At 36.6% G+C, this 25,082-nt stretch overlaps 1 protein-coding gene across 1 annotated transcript; it reads left to right on the top strand.

Annotated features, from left to right (window-relative positions):
* Positions 1–1,054: 1,054 nt before the first annotated feature.
* LOC121389308 (acyloxyacyl hydrolase-like) lies at positions 1,055–25,018 on the top strand. Its single transcript, XM_041520904.1, has 18 exons — positions 1,055–1,251; positions 2,417–2,516; positions 3,014–3,073; positions 6,056–6,120; positions 6,517–6,577; positions 7,128–7,198; positions 8,486–8,534; positions 9,350–9,493; positions 9,927–9,996; positions 10,653–10,769; positions 12,110–12,149; positions 13,471–13,545; positions 13,906–13,981; positions 14,429–14,584; positions 17,799–17,858; positions 22,953–23,039; positions 23,532–23,624; positions 24,884–25,018. Exons 1-18 carry the CDS (start codon positions 1,055–1,057, stop codon positions 25,016–25,018), a joined length of 1,656 nt encoding a protein of 551 aa, XP_041376838.1.
* Positions 25,019–25,082: the final 64 nt, after the last annotated feature.

The following is a 25,082-nucleotide window of genomic DNA, read 5'->3' as shown; positions in this document are numbered from 1 at the left end:
AATAATTTGTTTTCAGTAATTTTAAGGTTTTTAACGTACGAAAATTTAGAAACCAAAACAGTTAGCATTTTTTAACATTTGGACCTGGAAAGTTATTGATATTGTATCTGTTTTTGACACATTTCCTGCCGTCTCCGGTAAACACAGAGGCCGTGCCCAAGTCAGGCATACTTGAACATTTAATGAATGTAAGCACGCGTCAACACTCACCTTAAAGATACTGTCTTGAATTTAAATTATCTTTAAACAACTGGAAATAAGCAATGTCCCTCGTGCTGAAAGTGATCTCGTTAGGGAATTAAATTTGATAATAACTGATAATTCGTTTATAACTGGTAACTCGTTTATTGTATTATATTTATGTTTCTGTTTTTATATTATATCTATACTAGTGCACGTATAGCAAATACATGTTATTTATATGTCATGTAATCAGTATTTGGGTGACCTACTACTTTGGTCCAGTAATCTACAAAAGTACACAAATGCCAGAATCAGCAAAATACTTGAAAGTAAACCACAATGCTCTGAATGAATTGGGTTTCATGATCATGTTTTTGTTTTCATTCTTGATAGTTTTCAAAAGGATCTTTCCAAAAGAAACAAAATATAAAACCTTATGTATAATTTATTTCAAATAAAACAATAGTGCATGCACAGGCCCGTAGGAATGATATCTGAAGCGTTTGGGGGGGGGGGGGGGGGGGGGATGGCACAATATCTTTAATATATATAGTAGGATATAAAAACAAAAACGTTCAGATTCGTCCCCGTGTGTGGGAAGGGGCTGTGTCCCCCGCTCTTTACACTGTTGCTACGTGTCTGGTGCATCTGATAATATACAAAAAGAACTATATCAGAATTTGTTTTGTTTTTAAAAAGAAAAAAAAAAGTAAGTAAATAATGGTTTCATCGAAGCATTTCTATTTTTCTTGATTATAATCGTCAACATTATGATGATGATGATGATGATGATGACGATGATGATGTGGTGGTGGTGGTGGTTGTGATGATGATGATGATGATGATGATGCTGTTAGTGGTGATGTTAATGATGTTGGTGGTGGTTATGATGCTATTGTTATTTTCTCGAGCGTGTTCTATCGGGCTGGGCTTGGTGTATCAGCTGGGAGAGATCAACAATGAAACTGTCACCAAAGCCTTGGAGCGGCTCTGCGGGTTCATGCCAGAGAAGATCAAACATCCCTGCCTCGTCCTCGCAGACTTCATTGGTCCCTTCCTGGTTGGCTTGTAAGTTAGTTTGCAATTGAATACAACCTGAGTGTTTACCTTGTTGGCTTGTAGGTTAAGTTAGTTTTATGGTAGACACCCACAAGCTATTTCACGATATGACACATCATTGACTAAAATTATGTCTGATGTATTTCCCTATCTTGATCTGGTACATGCATTTTCATCTTTTTGGTAAACATATTGTACTTTTCAATTGTAAACTTCATGGCTGTAGTCTGTCCGACGCCATATAACCGTAAATAAAATGTGTGAGTGCGTCGTTAAATAAACATTTCCTTTTAAGGCTGTAGGCTGTAGGCTGTAGGCTGAGCCCATGGCGATTGCCACCGGTGGGGCAGGATGTGCTCATCTTTCGCGAACACCTAATAGCATCACTGTTTTTACGGTGTTTCATGTGGGCATGTCATTAGAGCGGTATGTATTCCATTGAACTTTATCCTGTGCACGTTTGTGTTTTCTAAGCCAGACTCGGGAGTGGCAGTCCTCCTACAGGTGGTGAGGGTACCTACTATTAACAAGCAATTCTGTTCTTCCTAAGAGTTCTTTGTTTTTTTAAACACTACCATCTTGATGTTTTATACAGATGTATAGCCAAACTTGCTCAAGAGATCATCTGTATTAAGCATCAGCCAGTGTTAAACGGTCACATGTGTATTATCCCAAATCATCTAATATAGTATAAACTTACCTGTATTAAGCGACCACATGTCTTAAAAGACCACTTCATGATATTCCATTTAGTGGAATGAATGAATGAATGAATGTTTAACGACACCCCAGCACGAAAAATACATCGGCTATTGGGTGTCAAACTATGGTAGTGCAAATAAATAAAGTGATGATCAACATCAATATAAAAATTCAAGACTTAAACAAAAACAGTGTAAAGAACTGTGCAAAAACACAAATATCACAGAATTTTGCGGATACTGAATTTTACTCAAAACTTCAATTTTGTGCTGTATTGGCCATTCTCAAAGATAATGTTACACCCCTGCACCACGGTGAGGTTACAGCACACGCAGGGGCCATTTAGTGGCTGCTCAACACAGGTTTCACTGCATATATTATGTAGTCCTCAAATGTCATAGAACGATGACCCAGCGCGCAACAGAGTTCTCTTCTCTTCTATTCTGTGTCTGACATGTTGTTGTTTTTCCAGAGTGGCACAAAAGGACACGCCAGACGTGGTGTGTACAGCGATTGGTTTGTGTAAGACAGACCCCGGGCATGAGACGTGCAGACTGTGGAAGAAACCCAAGGTATGTGTCAACAACATTCACAACCCGTGATATTACCATGTTTCTCTGAGGCAATAAAGTTTATTCTGTGAAATCACTTTGTTCGTGGTGGTCTAATGTTCTCTAATTCGCGGACTAGTGCAATCAACGAATTAAAGAACATAACGAAAAAATAATATATGTATACATATAAATACGATTTTATGATACTATCTTTTTGATTCTCCAATTAAAGTACCCAACGAAATGTGCTTCTTACAAAACCTCGAACATTTAAACCCACGAAAATTAAGGATTTCACAATATATACAAATAATATTCCATATAATAGTATGTATGGTGTTTTGTTTTGTTTTAGATGGATTTCGATCATGTATGTTATTAATGTTGAATTTTGTTAATTATGTTCTAGATGGATTTTGATCATATTTTTTTAATAATTGTTAATATGTTGTTTTGTCCTAAATGGATTTCGATCATGTATGTTATTAATGTTGAATGATTTTGTTTTGTTGTAGATGGATTTCAATGTTGCTGTGGAGATGCGGAGGATGATCATGGACAGACTGAAACTCACGGTGACTATCAATAATAATAAACTCTTAGTGATACAATCAGTCGGATACTTATACTCACAGAAACTATCACTAATAATAAACTCTTACTGATACAAACAGTAGAATACTTATACTCACAGTGACTATCACTAATAATAAACTCTTAGTGATACAGACAGTCGGATACTTATACTCACAGTGACTATCACTAATAATAAACGCTTACTGATACAGACAGTAGAATACTTATACTCACAGTGACTATCACTAATAATAAACTCTTAGTGATACAGACAGTCGGATACTTATACTCACAGAAACTATCATTAATAATAAACTCTTAGTGATACAGACAGTAGAATACTTATACTCACAGTGACTATCACTAATAATAAACGCTTAGTGATACAGACAGTCGGATACTTATACTCACAGAGACTATCACTAATAATAAACTCTTAGTGATACAAACAGAATACTTATACTTACAGTGACTATCACCAATAATAAACTCAAAGTGATATAAACAGCACAATACTAATACTGACAGTGACTATCACGAAAAAAACCTCTTAGTGATACAAACAGTAGAATACTTAACCTCACAGTGAGTATAAGCAATAATAAACTCTTAGTGATACAAACAGTAGAATACTTATACTCACAGAGACTATCACTAATAATAAACTCTTACTGATACCGACAGTCGGATGCTTATACTCACAGTGACTATCACTAATAATAAACTCTTATTCATACAGACAGTAGAATACTTATACTCACAGTGACTATCACTAATAATAAACTCTTAGTGATACAGACAGTCGGATACTTATACTCACAGAAACTATCACTAATAATAAACTCTTAGTGATACAGACAGTAGAATACTTATATACTCACAGTGACTATCACTAATAATAAACGGTTAGTGATACAGACAGTCGGATACTTATACTCACAGAGACTATCACTAATAATAAACTCTTAGTGATACAAACAGAATACTTATACTTACAGTGACTGTCACGGGGATCCTATAATACCCGTAACTGAATAAAACACGAATATCTCTCCTAACTGTATATCTATTAGATCTCTCTGTATCGGGCAGTCCAATACCCGAGTGGCTCGGCTCTAGGTATATCAGAGATAAGATCTTACATAAATATGTATATATATATATATATATATATATATATATATATATATATATATATATAGCACGAGTAGTTCACTAGAAAACACAACAAAACACAATACACTTTGGAATCTGTATTAACACTACGCTGACAAATATATTTGCCGCAGTTAATTACTTACAACAGCAATAATAATAACAACCCGGAACTAATCACTTAATTAGTTAATCACTAGGTGTCTAGTTTACACAATGTTCTAATCACTTCACCGTGATACAACACGCACACGTGTGATAATTGAGAAACGCTGCCAGGGGAACTTAATTAATAAAGGAATTACAACTCTATTCCTAACTGGTTAATTTTTAATTAACCTTTAACTATTCAGTAACCTTGTAATACAGAATTAATACTGGTACATATCACCATAAAGACAATAACCTACAGTTTACCTAGGTCCTCTAGGAAGACCGGCTAAGCTTTAATAATTTTAGAACAGTGAAGCCTACAATTTACTTCGTCAGATTACCGAAAACACTGTCTAAATAATATTGGTATAATACAGAATTAAAATATTTAAAGTCACATCAATCACATCAAGGTTATACAACAGAGCAGAAATATATATTTACCACGTCCGGACTGAACTTATATAGATCGTTCAGTGGACGACGTTCGTTCCCCTGCAGCCTTCCAAAGTTTCTCGCCGATATATCTAAAATCCTAGCTATTTATTACAAAAACCCGAATATCGCCTGGGGGCACATCGCGGTACTCCCCCTATCATGTGATATTTCCACAGCGACCAAGACGGCATATTTTCTAGATGGTGAGACTAGCTGTCGCCATTCCGCTAGGAATACAAGGTCGTAAAACAGAACTCGCTGAGGTATTACGTAACTACTGGCCACATGGCCTCCACACCTGGTCTAAGTGTGTATTACGACGCAGCTCTACCACCGTCGCGCGGGGGTATTACGTAACCACTCTACACACAGCCCTCTAAAACAATTAACATCGCCACAGGCGAAAAAGATAAGAGCATGTTCCGTCACAGTGACTATCACCAATAATAAACTCAAAGTGATATAAACAACACAATACTAATACTGACAGTGACTGTCACGAAAAATAAACTCTTAGTGATACAAACAGTAGAATACTTATACTGTCAGTGACTATCACGAAAAATAAACTCTTAGTGATACAAACAGTAGAATACTTAACCTCACAGTGAGTATAAGCAATAATAAACTCTTAGTGATACAAACAGTAGAATATTTATACTGTCAGTGACTATCACGAAAAATAAACTCTTAGTGATACAAACAGTAGAATACTTAACCTCACAGTGACTATCACCAATAATAAACTCTAAGTGATACAAACAGTTTAATATTTATACAAAATTCAATTGTGTTGTTATCATACATACATACATACATACATACATGTACATACATACATACATACATACATACATACATACATACATACATACATACATACATACATGCATATACACGGGAGGGACCGCGTAGCTTGCAAGCACATGCATATGCACAGATTAACAAACATTCTTTTAAAACATATCGTTACGGGTGATTCGGCGACAATTTGGAAGCTAGAAAGGATTTAATTAAGCTAAAGCTAAACTATCACATTTTTTCTAACTTTTATTAAATATATTTAGTACTTACTGGCCCAGTGCAGTGAAGATGAAACATCAAATGTAATATTACCAACCCAGGTACTTATTTTAACTGCGGACCGAGTGAGATAACTCAGTGAATTATTTGGCATGTATCATTGCCCGATTGATTGAAAACCGTCGTTTGTTGATGAGATGTTTGTGTTTTAGAGACCAGTGGACGAAGATATCTGCAACCTTCCGGGGATAAAAGAAATATGTGACTGGGTTAAGAAGTGAGTTGATCAGGCATAAGACCATGGGGTATTTGAGTGGTGGTGGTATGAACGAACCCTCTTTCGGCGATTTCGTTTTAATTTTAATTTCTATCTACCTACTTACCTATCAACATATCCATCCATGCATCCGTCCATCTGTCTGTCTATCTGTCTGTCTATCTATCTATCTATCTAGCTGTCTGTCTGTCTGTCTGTCTGTCTGTCTTTATGTCTGTATGTCCGTCCGTCCGTCCGTCTATCTATCTATCTATGTATATATATCTATTACATTGTATATATATATATATATACCTTTATACCTTTATACCTTCATATATGTCTGTCTGTCTTTCTGTGTTTCTGTTTAAAGTACAACTAAACTACGAAAAAAATAAAAAATGTATTTGTTTTTAGAATATTTGGTAGTCATGATGCAGCATTTGACATAGATTCGGATGGTTACTCAAATTTCGAGGTATGTAGTGATATATATTTTAATTAATTTGCAAAGTTTGTTATTCAGTTTAATTTTCTTTATCAGTTATTGGCTTGGCTTGAAATAAAATGTCACATGCATGTATGCAATCCTTTAATTTGATTTAATTTATTTATACTTATTTTCGTACTAATATCCAAATAAGGTTCAAGCACGCTGCCCTGGGCACACACATCTGAGCTATCAGGACTGTCTGTCCAGGACAGCGGTTTAGTGGTTCGTGAGAGAGAAGTCGGCATAGTACCTACCTAGTACCTACCAGTCTTATTAAGTCCGATGACACAGCCACTATACCACCGATTTTGAACAAGGTTGTTGTTTTTTTGTTTGTTTTTTAAAGTCTTCACATTTGTTATGATTGTGATGTGAATTAAAACATTCTTTTTACCCATTCAGACATATACACACGGCTGAAGTACGGTACATCGTTTAGTATATAGGCACATTCTTGTGTGGTGGGTTTTGTTTTTGTGATTTTTTGCTCGAATTTGTACTTGTAAACCTTGGTGAAATAAGTTTATTGTTGCAGGCACTTCGTGGGTATTCGTGGCGAGGCGCGGACTGTAACGATGCCAGGGGAGACTACCATCCAGGGGCGAGGTATGTAGCTAGAACGAAGGGGTGAATTGTGAACTAAGGGACACCTTTAAAGTAAGTACGCCAAGAGTGGTGAAGGGTGTGTTTGAATACCACGTACAAAGATCGTACAAGGTGACGGGGGGGGGGGGGGGGGGGGGGGGGGGGGGGTGTTCGCTGACACAGTACATATATATTATTCTCTCAAATATAACAGTGAATCTCTTTAAAAATGAGATTGTTTAAAATTATTTGTCAATACACTTTAAATCTGTTAATTTTTGTATTCCATGGAGTAAAATATATACAATCCTAGCTCCTAACTATATCCATTATACGTTTTGGTATGGGGGATCAATGTACGCGTGTACATGAGAGGGTTAGTGATAAAACCTATAAAAGGTGTACATTCATCATACATTTTATTTCGACACTTGGTTTGACGGTGAAAGAAGCCCACTGCCACCACACTACAGGCGGATATCCCACCTATCTGTAGTCAAGGATATTCTATATACACTGGCTATATCTACTAAATACTATGCATCACTAATCGTAATGATGGCAGATGCTATTCCATATTTTTACCTTGTACATACTTTTTCATCTCTTTGGAGAAACTCTTGCACATTTATGTTTTTGACTGTTTTAAATAAAAGTGACATACATGACAGCTGTAGTGGCAGTCTTCATGACGGATGTCACCTGTGGGGCAGGATATGTTCATCTTTCGCAAACACCTGATATCATCACTGTTGTGACAGTGAATCATGAGTGCATGTCATGACAACTGTATTTAGTATAATGAACTCTGTGCTAGTTTTAATTTAGTAAACTAGTCTGTGAGTGGCAGTCCTCTTTGTGACGGTGCAAGAGGGGAGAAATATCCAGTAAAGGATCTCCTCGGGAGTGGCAATCCTCCTATAGAAGAGGCACTAGATAGACATTCATGGAATCTACCACTATTTTGCCAAATGCCTATTCGACTCTGCATTGTGCAGAGACACGGCCCTGATGACGTATTACGGTTTTATTCGTTCAGATTGTGTGTAGACAGGAACGCACATAGTTTGATATTCCAGTCGTGTGACTCTGGTTGGGACGGGATAAAACCCCGACGTGTTCACGGAGGGAGATCAGTCAGATGACCCACCCTGTCCCAGTAAGACATGCTGATTCAGATGTGCATTTAACATTAAAAATAAAGGTTAATATATATATATATATGTATAAACAATAAAAAATACTCACTGTGTTGATAGGTATTTCACTTAGATATTTCTAAGTACATTCATATGGCGTTCTTTTCAGGCCAATAAACTCCGATATTACGGATGATTCCAACTGCAATGGAATATACGTAAGTGTGCAAAAAAATGCTATTATTATAAAGACTATATCTTGTACATGCACCACAATTAATATGGTTGGAAGCTGTCAAATAATTACGTACAGTCAACAACAATATAATCCAGTTCAATAAATCGTTACATCCACCCCTGCGCGTGCTGTAACCTCACCGTGGTGCAGGGGTGTAACATTCTCTTTGAGAATGGCCAATACAGCACAAATTGAAATTTTTAGTAAAAGGCAGTATCTGTCTGTGATATTTGTATTTTTGCACCGTTCTTTACACTGTGTTTTTATTTAAATCTTGAATTTTTATATTGATGTTGATCATCACTTTATTTGTTTGCATTACCATAGTTTGACACCCAATAGCCGATGTATTTTTCGTGCTGGGTTGCCGGTAAACATTCATTCATTCATTCATTCATTCGTTACATCCACAACCTCAAGTATAATCCATTATTAAAGTGTGATCCCGTCAACATTTACAATTCGTCCGATAGAGCAATCGAGTGTTTTATTTCATTCCGTATTAAAAGATTTCGATCATGTATGTTTGATGATGATTGCATGGTCTGGTGATCTAAAGTACAGTATTCTAGCAAGTAACGGCGCATTATATACCAAATGCCATGGGTTTCAATCCCGGTCTGGACATTTCCATTCGAGCTGAATTAATCCCACAATTAACTTTTGGTACTCGAATGTCCTCATAACACACAATAATAACGCATTTACGTTTGAACCATATTCAACTGAAAATGATCCCTACGTTTTGTCGTCTGCTCATATTAAGGCTTGTGATCAATTGTGTATGTATGCCAGGGTTCCGATCCCGCCAGCACTAGGCCGTACGAAGAAGTATTTTGTGAGGGAACAGAACCACGCGGAGTTGTCGTTCTTGGCGATTCCATCAGCGCTCACTTCCATCTTCCCGAGGAGTGGCTAGATTCCAGAAAACTCTCTAAGGTTCGTAAACGAAACCAAAACAAACATGTTAAAATAATAATTAAATAAAATTGTATTCTGAATTTTGGAAGAAGCACCTGTTTCACTGGGTTTATATATATATATGTATGTGTGTGTGTGTGTGTGTGTTATATTAATTTTCATTTTTTACGATCCCCCTCCAAACCTCCCCCAAAGTTCTCTTGGCATTTCACCTCATGTCACTGCACCCCCCCCCCCCAGGATTTTCTTGATCCGCCACTGATCGAGGAATAATTATTGCATCTTAGTTTTAATGTAATAAAATATCATGGATTTAGAAGGTTTGTTTTAGTCTTACAAATGTGAAACTATACACAAACATTTAAAGTACATGCATAAACATCTGTGTATAAGAAAACCTGGCTTCATAAATTCGGCCCAATATGTTTGATGATTTCTTTTTGCTTGACAGAAAGTCTTCCAACATTTGCCGTTTATCATAGAAAATGAAATTGATTGGCCAGAACTTTCTTCCATCACAGGTTTGTAACTAGTGTCAAACAAGCATTGGGTTAATTTTCTCAGAACACCGTGCCTTTAAGCGTTGGTACTATACAGTTAAGCCCGCTCTAACAGACACATTGAATAATAACAAGCAGTCTAGATTGGGCACTTCTCGTGTCTCTTACGTAGAAATATTTGTGTGGTTTTCCTCTGTATAGATCTTACTAGGGTTTATTGCTGCCGCCTTATGAACAACGTTGAACATCAAGTTGTCATGCATGGTTTCATAATGTAATTTACGAGTTCAAAGCTGTTATCTTGACAATATCCACATTATTTTTCTTCTTGTGTCGTGTCATGTATGTGTGTGTGTATATATATACACTGGTATATAATGCATGTTAATGTACTTTTAAATATTGTAGTTGCCCTTTTAAAACATTGCATCCCCTCTCTGAAAACTTCTACGTCCGCCCCTGACATATAAAGATGTATTACCCTTCCATGATCGGCTATTTTTCTACTATTCACTGTAAAAATATATTATAAAGAAAACCTCTCCTTCCCCCCTCTGAGAATCAAGTCTGATAATTATGTATTTGATACCAATAACCGTTAATTAACGAGTGTTTGGGAAGTGATATTTAAACACGCATTTGTTTTCTTCCTTTGATGAAGATTTTGATTCGTCTAGGTTTTGCCAATAACAGCTGGCCGGAAGTCATCCAGGGTCCAATGGATTCCATCTACAAGCGGATGTTCGAGCGGAATCGCTGTAACCATAGAGATTACCAAAACATTGCAGTTAACGGTATTTCTGACTTTCTGTTGTGCGCTGTTTAACGCGAGCGTTTGCGAAACGTTTTGAGAAAAACAAAGAGATAGTGTGGGGGAGAGAGAGAGGTAGAGAGAGAGAGAGAGAGAGAGAGAGAGAGAGAGAGAGAGAGAGAGAGAGAGAGAGAGAGAGAGAGAGAGAGAGAGAGAGAGTTATATAAAAAAAATTAAACCACACACAAATATGTTGGAAAATAACGACACTGAACTATGCTTGTATGCCGTGTAAACATAGTCCCGTTCAGTACTATAGTCCGTCCCACGAGGAACGCCTTTTTTATGCTATTGAATTTACTACAAGTTATTTTTTTTTCAGCCGGGTATTTTTAACTTGGACACAAAAATAGTAGTTTTGTTTTATTTCCAAAGCACTTTTTCTTTTCTTTTTTTAAGTCAAACAAAACTGAAATTATTTACAAAAAACAACAAAAATTTTATAGAATGTTTGCATGTCAACACATGTTATCAAATAGACGAATCCACAAAATATAGTAAGATGACTTGATAGGGCCGCCACGGACAGATGAGTTGCACGAACAAAGCAAACTCGTCAGCAACAGAATGCGCCAAATTCAAACACTAAAGATTTAGAGAATAACTAACGAGCTACGAGGAATTACGGATTATCTGTCCCGAGTGAATTAATGTTTTACAGCATTAATTCACGAGGGACAGATAATCCGTAATTCCTCGTAGTGAGTTGGTTATTCTCTTTATTACCCATTGTCAATCTTTAACGATTTTAAAAGTATATTTACGTTCTCGCTGCTGTAACAACTAACACGCTCTACCAGCCATAACAATATATTCATACGCGCCGTTACCGGTGCACACACAACAGTATTCACCAAAGAATAGTTCCAAAAAAAACCAGTCAAAATAATAAAATAAAAACATTTTTAAACATTTGTACATATATTTTGATTTTTAATTCCGTAAATGTTCGTATCGTAAAAAAATATTTGAAGTTCGTAGTAATAGTTTGACCGATGAATGGAATCAAGAATGAACAAAAAGTAGTCCCGACAGTATGTAATTGCCAATCAAATCTTGTCTTTTTAAAGCCAGCCAATCACCGACTGTAGAAGCAATCTGCACACTGCAGAGATCGAAAAAATATTACCCCGTATATTTGAGCCCATATGGGTAATAAATTCTAATAATGTGTATAGAGTTGAAAGTGTAATGTTTATATTTCAAAGCAAAAGTTAATGAATAAATTTAGCGGGAAGCAACCGTTATACAACCTTGATATTTTATTTTTAATAATATTTAAGCATGATAAATAGTTGGGGTTTTTTTATTTCTTTATTGCAGGTGCCAGGAGCAGCTCAATGGCAGACACAATCATGTATAGGTATGGGTAAACTGACGATTAAAGGAAGGGAATGTTTAACGACACATCAGCACATTTTAAACTTTGGCTGTATTGTGTCTTAGACTAGTATGGATATTTTGACACTTGGTCATGAAAAACAAAAAACAAAACACTGTCATCAGATTGTTTTTCTACCAATAAATACGTTTCAAATAATAATATAATAATTTCTATAACATTTATTTTTCTCCTGGATCAAACATTTCAACGACATACTATAATGATATTAGGCCTATACTTGTTTAACGTTTCAATTATTTTACGTTGGAACCAGGGTTTTTTTTTTTAATTTCTCGAACCACTGTTTAGACCCCCACCCTAACCTCAATGGCCAAGGACGTGAATTTAATGTTAAAAAATGCGTAATTGCCGAAAATATTTTACACTGCCTAATAACAAGGGTCAGTACTTTTAACCGCTTGTGTCTTAAAATGTGGGAGTTGAATTTCACAAATACGTTTGACGTCCAATCTGCCAACAGCTAATTCTAAAATTAGCATATTTAATGAGCCTTTATACAGGTAATTCTAGAATCAGCATATTTAATGAGCGTTTAAACTTGCATTTTGTTTGGTAAGAGCCGACGCTATATAACTGTAAATAAAATGTGTTGAGTGCGTCTTTAAATAATAAAACATTATACAATATTTCTTTGGTAAAGTCAAACAAGCTTGCTAAATTCTTAACTATTGTTATGTTCACTGAAAGCAATAATATAGAGTTTTCTAGAGATGAACAAAAAGGTCACTTTAAACTAAAAATATCACTTTTGTGGGAGGGTGGTGGTGGTGACAACTGCCCCCTGCAACCACCCCGCTAGGATTGTCCCTGATTTATACACGAATATCTTAAAGGGACATTCCTGAGTTTGCTGCAATTTTTAAAAATGTTTTGACTAACAAATACTTTTTAACGATTGTAATTACATATCGAATATATTTTTCTGCATAAAATATTAGTGACTGTATATTAAATGTGTTTCTGATCGTTCTAATATTTGTACTAGGTTAACTTTCATGTGATTTCCTTAAATATGTTTTTCGTACGTACGAAATTATTTGACGACGCATTCCAGTTTGGGTTTCTTACACATATTAAGACGACCAGAAACACATTGAATATACAGACACTGATATTCTAAACAAGAAAATATATTTAATATGTAAGTTTAATCGTAGAAATATTTTATTAGTCGGAAACACATCTTACAATGCAGCAAACTCAGGAATGTCAATTTAAAACATCTTACAAGGCAGTAAACTCAGGAATGTCCCTTTAATCTTGCCGCTTTATATTTCAGCCTCAAGAGAAACGGCGAGAAAGATTATCCTGTTTTTGTGTTCTACGCGCTGGTTGGCAACGACGTATGTAACGGGTAAGATAAATTAATTTAAATAATTTAAGTATTTTATATTGAATTTTAACAAAAGAATAAATTTGGGTACTGTATATAAAAGACGTTTTCTTTATGATCATTCCTTATCCCATATGATTATTGTGATCATACGATTCATTAGTTTAACACATTTTCTGTTCATCTGTCAAATGTTTGCAAATTACCTGTGCGTCGTCGTATGGTGATCCCAGTGTAAACCATAGTTCTGTTCAGTTTTGTTCTGTCTAATGAGTTCACTAAAGTATATGTTTAATCCCAATTTTACATTGCAATCTATAAATATATATCTGTACGTATTATGATTAATATTTACTAATAACTGTACCTGTTTTATTCCAGACACCCAGACACATTTGCTCACATGACGACACCACAGAAGATGCACGACAATGCAATACAAACAATGAAGTACTTGGTGAGTATTAAAGAGACACTGTGCACCTGACTTTGCATTATGAAGCGAAATCTGGGATATAACACTCACCTGCTGAATTACAAACATGACATATTACAACATAATGATTGTGCAACAACATGTACAATATGATATCGCCACTTAGATATGGCTACTAAAGTCACAAATTTAAATTCCCAAGGTAGGCTATGTACGTTTTGTGTGTTCTCATAAAATGCGCCTGGGATTACTACAAAAACCAGGACGACCAGAAACACATTTAATTTGTGTTTTAATAGGGTTTTTTCAGCTCAATTTGTTTTACTCTGCCTTATATCTAGGGCCAATACTTATATTATAATATTCAAGAATCTCATGTCATTAGGCCTGTTAGACATGCGTTCATAGTGGAGTCCCAATAGAGAATATTTTACTTATTATAAAACAAACTGGCGTCTGCTCTTTCAGGATAAGTTACTTCCCAACGGAAGTTATGTAATGATGTCTGGACTTGCTGATGGGCGTGTCTTATACAACAGTCTCCATGATAGAATACATCCTATTGGTCGGCTGAACAATGACGTCACATACCCCACCGTTTACGATTACCTGAATTGCTTAGAGGTAATACTATTATGCTGAACATTGTTTCTATTTATCTGATTAGAGTTGATCTTTATTACTTTTGATTTCATTGAGATCTCACTACACGTATGTCATCTGCCATTGGAATCCATGTTATATTGACCAACTTCATATGATGATTGCCAGTAGAACAGGTTCTCGTTGACACTAACAACACACACCATTGCGAACATACATTATATAAGCATTTATATTCACTCCAAAATTAGGAACATTTCCGTCTCAGTTGTTTGCTATATGACCGCATATGGCTGAAGTAACGGTCCTAACCACCTATTCATGAATCGCGACACACCAACCTCCTCTTCCGCTATACACCCATGTCCCAAAATGTCAATGCACAATATTACAAAATAACATAGGCAAACTACAGCCAGAAGGCATAATATTAAAAATACAAATTGTTTTAATTCTTCCCCAATTATTAGAGTTGAAGATGTCAACCATTAGGAATTAGGAACTATAGTGGTCCATGATGAATAAAGTCTCACCCGGAAGTGAACTGTGTGATGAGACCTGAGGAGTACAGTTCTTAATATTGCTACAAACGTTTGCTAGATACTTGATCAAATCCGAAAACAGTCGAAACAAATGGAATTAATCACATGTGGATTCTCAAAACCTCCAAACATATAATGTGACATTATTCAGTCTTGATCCAGGTCTTAAGTGCAATTAGAAATAAATCGTTTGATATTTCAAATTGTTATATAACGTTTCTCCTGATAAATCTCAACGACGAAACCGTTACCATAATTTAAAAAATCGTATATCTGCACAAAACAGAATCAAAGGGACATTTTGACAAGGCCTTAATTTCTACCATGAATCAGCTGCATTGTGGTGTGCTTTGTCTATAGGTGGACTGCCTCTCCCTAAGTCAGTGTATCCTTCCCCCCTGTCCGGTCTGTAGGAGAACTGCCACTCCCAAGTCAATGTATCCTTCCTGTCCGGTCTGTCGGAGGACTGCCCCTCCACAAGTCAATGTATCCTTCCTGTCCGGTCTGTCAGAGGACTGCCTCTCCCCAAGTCAATGTATCCTTCCTGTCTGGTCTGCAGGAGGACTGCTTCTCCCCCAAGTCAATGTATCCTTCCTGTCCGGTCTGTAGGAGGACTGCCTCTCCCCAAGTCAATGTATCCTTCCTGTCCGGTCTGCAGGACTGCCTCTCCACAAGTCAATGTATCTTTCATGTCCGGTCTGTAGGAGGACTGTCTCTCGACACTAGCACCACACCATTTAAACTTGCACAAAACAGACCAGTGTTTAGTAACAGCGAGCGACGCTGACGTTCGCGAACTATTTGACTGGTTCCCAATGTGATAATTTGGTTTAGCGTGAAGCATATAAACCAGTCTATAGAACGTTTTTCTTCTCGGTTTGGCTAAAACTCAGACCTGAGCTCTGTCACACTACAAATAATCTACAGAGAAAACGAATAGTCTTTTATCACAGGGCTTGTATTCTTTTTTTTTAAAGACAGAGAACATATTAAATATTATATAATTTCCTCACTGGATCTAGACAATTTGTAAAACCTGAAAATAAGTCAAGACAAACGTATACTGAGAGACAGAAATGTTGGCCTAAATCAGACCTTCGTTTTTGAAAAACCCAGGAGTGCTAAAAATCGCACTCCTCAAAATGCTTACGAGGGGAGTAGAAATGACACTCCTCAAAATGCAGAGGAGAGGAAAATCGCACTCCTCAAAATAATCAGAATTAGAGGTAAGAGACCGAGAGGAATTGTACCCATGAACATGATTAAGTTTGAGGAGTAATGATTTCTAAATTAAATATCTTAAGAGTTAATGTTTTGTGTTTTCAAAATAAATATCTTAATTTAACTAATATGATAGTTATTCTCAAAGATGAAGGAATGGGCCATTGCAGTCTTTCACAAGAAAAAGAAACACCATGAACACAACATTTATCGATATTTTATATATTATATGCATATTATGTTGCATTAAAATTCTGAATCATGATAATCTGTTGACTATTTATGAATAAAGAATTGAAACTGATTTGTTTGTGTTTATTCTGTTTTATTTAAAACAAGTACAATAATTTTAATCTTCATCGCAGAATGATATGATTTTTCCATGGACACAAACCTGTGAACTGGATGTGAATTGGCATTGTAACAACTATGGTATTGTTATTAAGAATTCTAACTGTAAAATATCTAATAAAACACTCACAAAAATAATGTCAGTAGGCCTATTTGTAAATCATTTAAACTAAAAAGAAATTAAAAGTGTAACAACCACATGGCACAGGGTTATCACATTTATCATGATATCATAATATACGTCATGTACCTTTAAATTCTCTACTTAAAAATGATAATAATAATAATGTCATAACAGAGATAATGTCAACATCTATTGTTTTCTACCCAAATATATCTTACTACAATTTTTATAAATATATATTTTCACAAACAGGATTAACTTTAATTATCGGTGTACTGTAGTTAACACATCATTTATTATACTACTAACTCGAATCATAGCAACCCATAAAAAAACAAAAACAAAAACAAACAAAAAAAACCCAACCTAACCACCCTAATGTAAATTTAATTTTAAAATATACATACTTTACACTCGGTAAATTCGAATTTCTGACTTGAAATTAAATCGGTGTATGTTTGTTTCAGGGTCCCGTCAACCGATCACATGTACTAGAAATCTGACTCTACCAAGGGCAATGTCCTTTGCTTTAAATCACGTGGCAGTATCGTGAAACAGAAAGTAGAAATGTCTACGAGTACATCGCTATGTTATTAACGTAAAACAAAACCTGCTTTACTAAATTATGTTTTTGTTTGTGTACGCGTTTACTGTGATATCAACATGTATAAAGATTATACATTATACAGTAAACATTATATATATTGGACAACGCGCGTATTATTTTTCCTGTACGTGATCAAAACGACAACAGTATAAATACATTTTGCGATCTTTAATGACGTCACACGTTTACAATTTATATGACGTTGCCATGACGTTCACGTCTTAGACTCTATTAAGAGTCTCGAGTCTAGACTTTAAACGTTTTATAAGCACAAGACCTGGGGTTGGAACATAAGGGTAGAAAAACGGTTTGCCCATAGACACTAAACTATGACACTGATTGGCTGGTCTTGCAGTTTGCTCAAATGTAATTGTATTCCTCTATTTACAGGTTTCTCCGTGTACTGGCTGGATGAACAAAAATGAAACAGTCCGAAATCTGACCACAGCTGTAGGTTTAATAGTTCAAGATATAACGTGGATGCGCTGTTTCAAATTTCTAAGTGTCCTGAAAAACCCTGTTTTAGCAAAGGAATACATTGAATTTATTCACTTTTAGGGGCGGGACGTAGCTCAGTGGTACAGCGCTCGCTTGATGCGCGGTCGGCCTGGGATCGATCCCAGTTGGTGGGCCCATTGGGCCATTTCTCGTTCCAACCAGTGCACCACGACTGGTATATCAAAGGCTGTGGTATGTGTTATTCTGTCTGTGGGATGGTGCATATAAAAGATCCCTTGCTGCTAATCGAAAAGAGTAGCCCATGAAGTGGCGACAGCAGGTTTCTTTCTCAATATCTGTGTGGTCTTTAACCATATGTCCGACGCCATATAACCATAAAAAATGTGTTGAGTGCGTCGTTAAATAAAACATTTCCCTCCTTCCTTATTTACTTTTAGTGGGATTCATGATTAATTATTACCCATATGGTTAAACATATTTTGGTTCATATCAAAGTGTTACGTCCCACCTGAATGTCAAGTGGGACGTAACACGTCTACGTCTAAAGCTCGTCACATAACTTAAAATTAAATCACTCGGGGGACATAAACATGATAATAATTGGAAGCTCGTTTAATATCCTACAAACATGTAATATGCATTATGATGGTTGGTTTCGTATTTTAGGGTACGATTGCCATATAAATATGCATATTACAGTAATTTAGAAAGTTGAAGTTTATTTTGCTTAATGACACGACAAGAGCACATTGATACATCGGTTATCGGATGTCAAACGTTTGGTAATTTTGACATAGTCCTAGAGAGGAAAGTGATACATTTTTTTCCATTAGTAGCAAGGGATCTTTTATATGCACCATCCCACAGCCAGGAGAGTACATACCACGGCTTTTCATATATCAGTCGTGGTGAACTGGCTGGAGCGAGAAATAGCCTTGCCTTGGTGTACTGGCTGGTTGTAATTTAGAATACTATTAGTGCCCTTTATAAACGTCTAGTCAGATCCTTCAATACGGTATAGGCTTCCCTTTTAAACGTCTAGTCAGTTCCTTCAATACAGTATAGGCGTCTAGTCAAATCCTTCAATACAGTATAGGCTTCCCTTTTAAACGTCCAGTCAGATCCTTCTATACAGTATAAGCTTCCCTTTTAAACGTCTAGTCAGATCCTTCAATACAGTACAGGCTTCCCTTTTAAACGTCTAGTCAGATCCTTCAATACAGTATAGGCTTCCCTTTTAAACGTCTAGTCAGATCCTTCAATACAGTATAGGTTTCCCTTTTAAACGTCTAGTCAGATCCTTCAATACGGTATAGGCTTCCCTTTTAAACGTCTAGTCAGATCCTTCAATACGGTATAGGCTTCCCTTTTAAACGTCTAGTCAGTTCCTTCAATACAGTATAGGCGTCTAGTCAAATCCTTCAATACAGTATAGGCTTCCCTTTTAAACGTCCAGTCAGATCCGTCTATACAGTATAGGTTTCCCTTTTAAACGTCCAGTCAGATCCTTCTATACAGTATAAGCTTCCCTTTTAAACGTCTAGTCAGATCCTTCAATACAGTACAGGCTTCCCTTTTAAACGTCTAGTCAGATCCTTCAATACAGTATAGGCTTCCCTTTTAAACGTCTAGTCAGATCCTTCAATACGGTATAGGCTTCCCTTTTAAACGTCTAGTCAGATCCTTCAATACGGTATAGGCTTCCCTTTTAAACGTCTAGTCAGTTCCTTCAATACAGTATAGGCGTCTAGTGGGATCCTTCAATACAGTACAGGCTTCCCTTTTAAACGTCTAGTCAGATCCTTCAATACGGTATAGGCTTCCCTTTTAAACGTCTAGTCAGTTCCTTCAATACAGTATAGGCATCTAGTCAGATCCTTCAGTACATTACAGGCTTCCCTTTTAAACGTCTAGTCAGATCCTTCAATACGGTATAGGCTTCCCTTTTAAACGTCTAGTCAGATCCTTCAATACAGTATAGGCTTCCCTTTTAAATGTCTAGTCAGATCTTTCAATACGGTATAGGCTTCCCTTTTAAACGTCTAGTCAGTTCCTTCAATACAGTATAGGCGTCTAGTGGGATCCTTCAATACAGTACAGGCTTCCCTTTTAAACGTCTAGTCAGATCCTTCAATACGGTATAGGCTTCCCTTTTAAACGTCTAGTCAGTTCCTTCAATACAGTATAGGCGTCTAGTGGGATCCTTCAATACAGTACAGGCTTCCCTTTTAAACGTCTAGTCAGATCCTTCAATACGGTATAGGCTTCCCTTTTAAACGTCTAGTCAGTTCCTTCAATACAGTATAGGCGTCTAGTCAGATCCTTCAATACAGTACAGGCTTCCCTTTTAAACGTCTAGTCAGATCCTTCAATACGGTATAGGCTTCCCTTTTAAACGTCTAGTCAGATCCTTCAATACAGTATAAGCTTCCCTTTTAAATGTCTAGTCAGATCTTTCAATACGGTATAGGCTTCCCTTTTAAACGTCTAGTCAGTTCCTTCAATACAGTATAGGCGTCTAGTGGGATCCTTCAATACAGTACAGGCTTCCCTTTTAAACGTCTAGTCAGATCCTTCAATACGGTATAGGCTTCCCTTTTAAACGTCTAGTCAGTTCCTTCAATACAGTATAGGCGTCTAGTCAGATCCTTCAGTACATTACAGGCTTCCCTTTTAAACGTCTAGTCAGATCCTTCAATACGGTATAGGCTTCCCTTTTAAACGTCTAGTCAGATCCTTCAATACAGTATAGGCTTCCCTTTTAAACGTCTAGTCAGATCTTTCAATACGGTATAGGCTTTCCTTTTAAACGTCCAGTCAGATCCTTCAATACAGTATAGCCGTCTAGTCAGATCCTTCAATACAGTATAGGCGTCTAGTCAGATTCTTCAATACAGTATAGGCGTCTAGTCAGATCCTTCAATACAGTATAGGCTTCCCTTTTAAACGTCTAGTCAGATCCTTCAATACGGTATAGGCTTCCCTTTTAAACGTCTAGTCAGTTCCTTCAATACAGTATAGGCGTCTAGTCAGATCCTTCAGTACATTACAGGCTTCCCTTTTAAACGTCTAGTCAGATCCTTCAATACGGTATAGGCTTCCCTTTTAAACTTCTAGTCAGATCCTTCAATACAGTATAGGCTTCCCTTTTAAACGTCTAGTCAGATCTTTCAATACGGTATAGGCTTTCCTTTTAAACGTCCAGTCAGATCCTTCAATACAGTATAGCCGTCTAGTCAGATCCTTCAATACAGTATAGGCGTCTAGTCAGATTCTTCAATACAGTATAGGCGTCTAGTCAGATCCTTCAATACAGTATAGGCTTCCCTTTTAAACGTCTAGTCAGATCCTTCAATACGGTATAGGCTTCCCTTTTAAACGTCTAGTCAGATCCTTCAATACGGTATAGGCTTCCCTTTTAAACGTCCAGTCAGATCCGTCTATACAGTATAGGTTTCCCTTTTAAACGTCCAGTCAGATCCTTCTATACAGTATAGGCTTCCCTTTTAAACGTCCAGTCAGATTCTTCAATACAGTATAGGCGTCTAGTCAGATCCTTCAATACAGTATAGGCTTCCCTTTTAAACGTCCAGTCAGATCCGTCTATACAGTATAGGTTTCCCTTTTAAACGTCCAGTCAGATCCTTCTATACAGTATAAGCTTCCCTTTTAAACGTCCAGTCAGATCCTTCAATACAGTATAGGCTTCCCTTTTAAACGTCTAGTCAGATCCTTCAATACAGTATAGGCTTCCCTTTTAAACGTCTAGTCAGATCCTTCAATACGGTATAGGCTTCCCTTTTAAACGTCTAGTCCGATCCTTCAATACGGTATAGGCTTCCCTTTTAAATGTCCAGTCAGATCCGTCTATACAGTATAGGTTTCCCTTTTAAACGTCCAGTCAGATCCGTCTATACAGTATAGGTTTCCCTTTTAAACGTCTAGTCAGATCCGTCTATACAGTATAGGTTTCCCTTTTAAACGTCCAGTCAGATCCTTCTATACAGTATAGGTTTCCCTTTTAAACGTCCAGTCAGATCCTTCTATACAGTATAGGCTTCCCTTTTAAACGTCCAGTCAGATTCTTCAATACAGTATAGGCGTCTAGCCAGATCCTTCAATACAGTATAGGCTTCCCTTTTAAACGTCCAGTCAGATCCGTCTATACAGTATAGGTTTCCCTTTTAAACGTCCAGTCAGATCCTTCTATACAGTATAAGCTTCCCTTTTAAACGTCCAGTCAGATCCTTCAATACAGTATAGGCTTCCCTTTTAAACGTCCAGTCAGATCCTTCTATACAGTATAGGTTTCCCTTTTAAACGTCCAGTCAGATCCTTCAATACAGTATAGGCGTCTAGCCAGATCCTTCAATACAGTATAGGCTTCCCTTTTAAACGTCCAGTCAGATCCGTCTATACAGTATAGGTTTCCCTTTTAAACGTCCAGTCAGATCCTTCTATACAGTATAAGCTTCCCTTTTAAACGTCCAGTCAGATCCTTCTATACAGTATAGGCTTCCCTTTTAAACGTCCAGGCAGATCCTTCAATACAGTATAGGCTTCCCTTTTAAACGTCCAGTCAGATCCTTCTATACAGTATAGGCTTCCGTTTTAAACGTCCAGTCAGATCCTTCTATACAATACAGGCTTCCCTTTTAAACGTTTAGTCAGATCCTTCAATACAGTATAGGCTTCCTTTTTAAACGCTGCGCTCCTCAACAGAAAATACTTGCATCCGCCCCGTGAAGTTTTATTGAAATCTCTGACGAAGTCAAAGGTGCCCAAGACAGGTGTGCTTGAACAGGGTTTTTTTTATGGAAGCACGCCAAACATTTCCAATACCATACTCGTACCATGAACACTGATTTATTACAGTAGTTGAGTGTGTGTGCTCTACACAACATCCTTACATCTATTTTCAAATAAATTTGATAGAAGCGATTTTAACATACGCTTAAACGTAATGATACTCTGTATATGATGCGCTAATACATTTTTTCTTCAATGAGATTAGCTAACATACATTTTATTTGTGGTCTGTTTTTAACATGACTTTATTGTAAAGTTAACCATTTTGTTTTTCAGAGAGCACTTGAATTGAGTAACGTGTTAAAAGATATCGCTGCTAATAACGCGTCCATGTTTCCTAACATCCATCTGTACTACTCCGACTGTCCACAGACGCAAAGTATGTCTGACATCTTAATTAGTGTCAGTTGGCCTATATTTGAATAGTATATACTAGTACTAAATTTTACAATACGTCCGTTTATTTTATTTTCATTTTATTCGCAGTATATAGACTGTACGTACGTACATGTACATCTTATGCGTGTGCACGCACACGTATATATGCATAAATGTGTGTGGTGACTGTATCTATATGTGCGTGTTTACAATACATATATATATTTATCTGTGTTTAGGTGATTTCCCTTCCACTTTCATTTCCTACCCTCACCTCTCTCTCTCTCTCTCTCTCTCTCTCTCTCTCTCTCTCTCTCTCTCTCTCTCTCTCTCTCTCTCTCTCTCTCTCTCTCTCTGTGTGTGTATGTATGTGTGTGTGTGCATGAGTGTGTGTGTGTGCGTGCGTGCGTACATGCGTGTGTATGTCTTTGTGCGTGCGTGTACGTGCCTGTTTGATGTCAATGTATTAATAAGCCATTCTTCTACCATACAGTGTTTGAATACTGGGAAAAGAAAGGAGGCCAGCCTTGGCAACTCATAGAACCAGTCGATGGTTTCCATAGTAACCAGGTACTGACCAGTAATATTGAGGCTGGGGCATTCACTACAGCATTACATTTTGTTTACAAACACCTCCGTGTTATCAGGGCGGTTTAGGTTTTTTGGTATTGCTTGTTGTCTTCTTGATCTCCATGCAAAGATCAAAGAATAACATTAATATCCGAATATCAGTCAACAGTTCTTGTTTTTAGTTGTACAATCATTGACAGGTATATTTAGATGATATTTCATGTTTTGTTTTTTTTGTCAAATATGATTTATATCTCATCTCGTGAAGTTTGCAATCATATCTCACGAGTCGCGTTTGCCCGACGAGTGTAATATGATCATATTTGACCAAAAAAAACATGAATTTTTATTTTTATTTTATAACTTTTGGCAATTTACCTTTATTTTTAAAATGCCAGCAGCAAGATAGTTCTGGGTTTCTTACAGTGAAAATAACACTTTTAACAGAGATGATAACATATTTTAGAGTGAAATAGTGAAATTTTCACTCTAAAATGTGTTATCGTCACTGAGTGACTGATAACACTTTTATTTCACTGATATTTTAAGATATTTCACTAAATGTTATATAATAAAACATGCTATTTACAATGTGCAAATTATATCTTTAACATAATACAAAATGAAAGTATAAAATATGTTATGAATTGCACAGTTGGAGCAATCATGATGATGTAGTTGTCGTGACTGGCGCAGCCAGGATTTCATAATTGCGGTTGGGGGTGGGGAGCCGCTCACTACACATAACTCTGTTAATTCCAGTTTTTACAGATGTTATGGGAAACGGGCAAATACAAAAGGTGGTTGGGGGTAAAAAGATTGGGGAGGGGCTTTGTCTTATGTCCACTACCCCGGCTACGCCAGTTGTTGCCATTAAAGGCATACTGTCGCGGAATTAAGGACCTATTTTCCCTAGAAATGGATAATAAATGAAATTACATTAATTTTTGAAAACCAAATCTAGCTATCTCATCACTTTAATTGAACCACGATGGAGTGAAATCCATGTCAATATCTTTTGGCAATTTTAGTTTTTGAATTATGGACCATTGCCATAATTCAATTATTTTCACAAAATATCATTAATAAGTGAATTATGGTGGTTACTTAGATGTTTGAATAAAGTATATTTAGAGTAAAATCAAATATATCTTTGTTCAGGTAATACTTTGTTAGGCCATTTAATAGGTCAGTGGTCTGTGACAATATGCCTTTAATATATGTATTTCTTAACAATTTTATTTTATTTTTATTTTCAGCTAGGACAATCGATAACCGCACAGATTATCTGGGACAATTTAGAGCAACTTTTCCCAGAAATCCTGGGCAAAGTTAACCCTAACAACGATAAGATCAGGAGTACGTTTGGCGACCAGGGCGGTTATAGGCCCTAATTCGCTCTTCAGTTTTAAGAGGCGAGAACTAAAGCATTGAAATATAAAGTTGTGACTTCCTGGA

The sequence above is a fragment of the Gigantopelta aegis genome, chromosome 14 (genome assembly GCF_016097555.1).
Source record: "Gigantopelta aegis isolate Gae_Host chromosome 14, Gae_host_genome, whole genome shotgun sequence".
Classification (NCBI taxonomy): Eukaryota; Metazoa; Mollusca; class Gastropoda; order Neomphalida; family Peltospiridae; genus Gigantopelta; species Gigantopelta aegis.
Note: the sequence above shows the minus strand (reverse complement) of the source record. Positions and strands in the feature narration are given on the sequence as shown.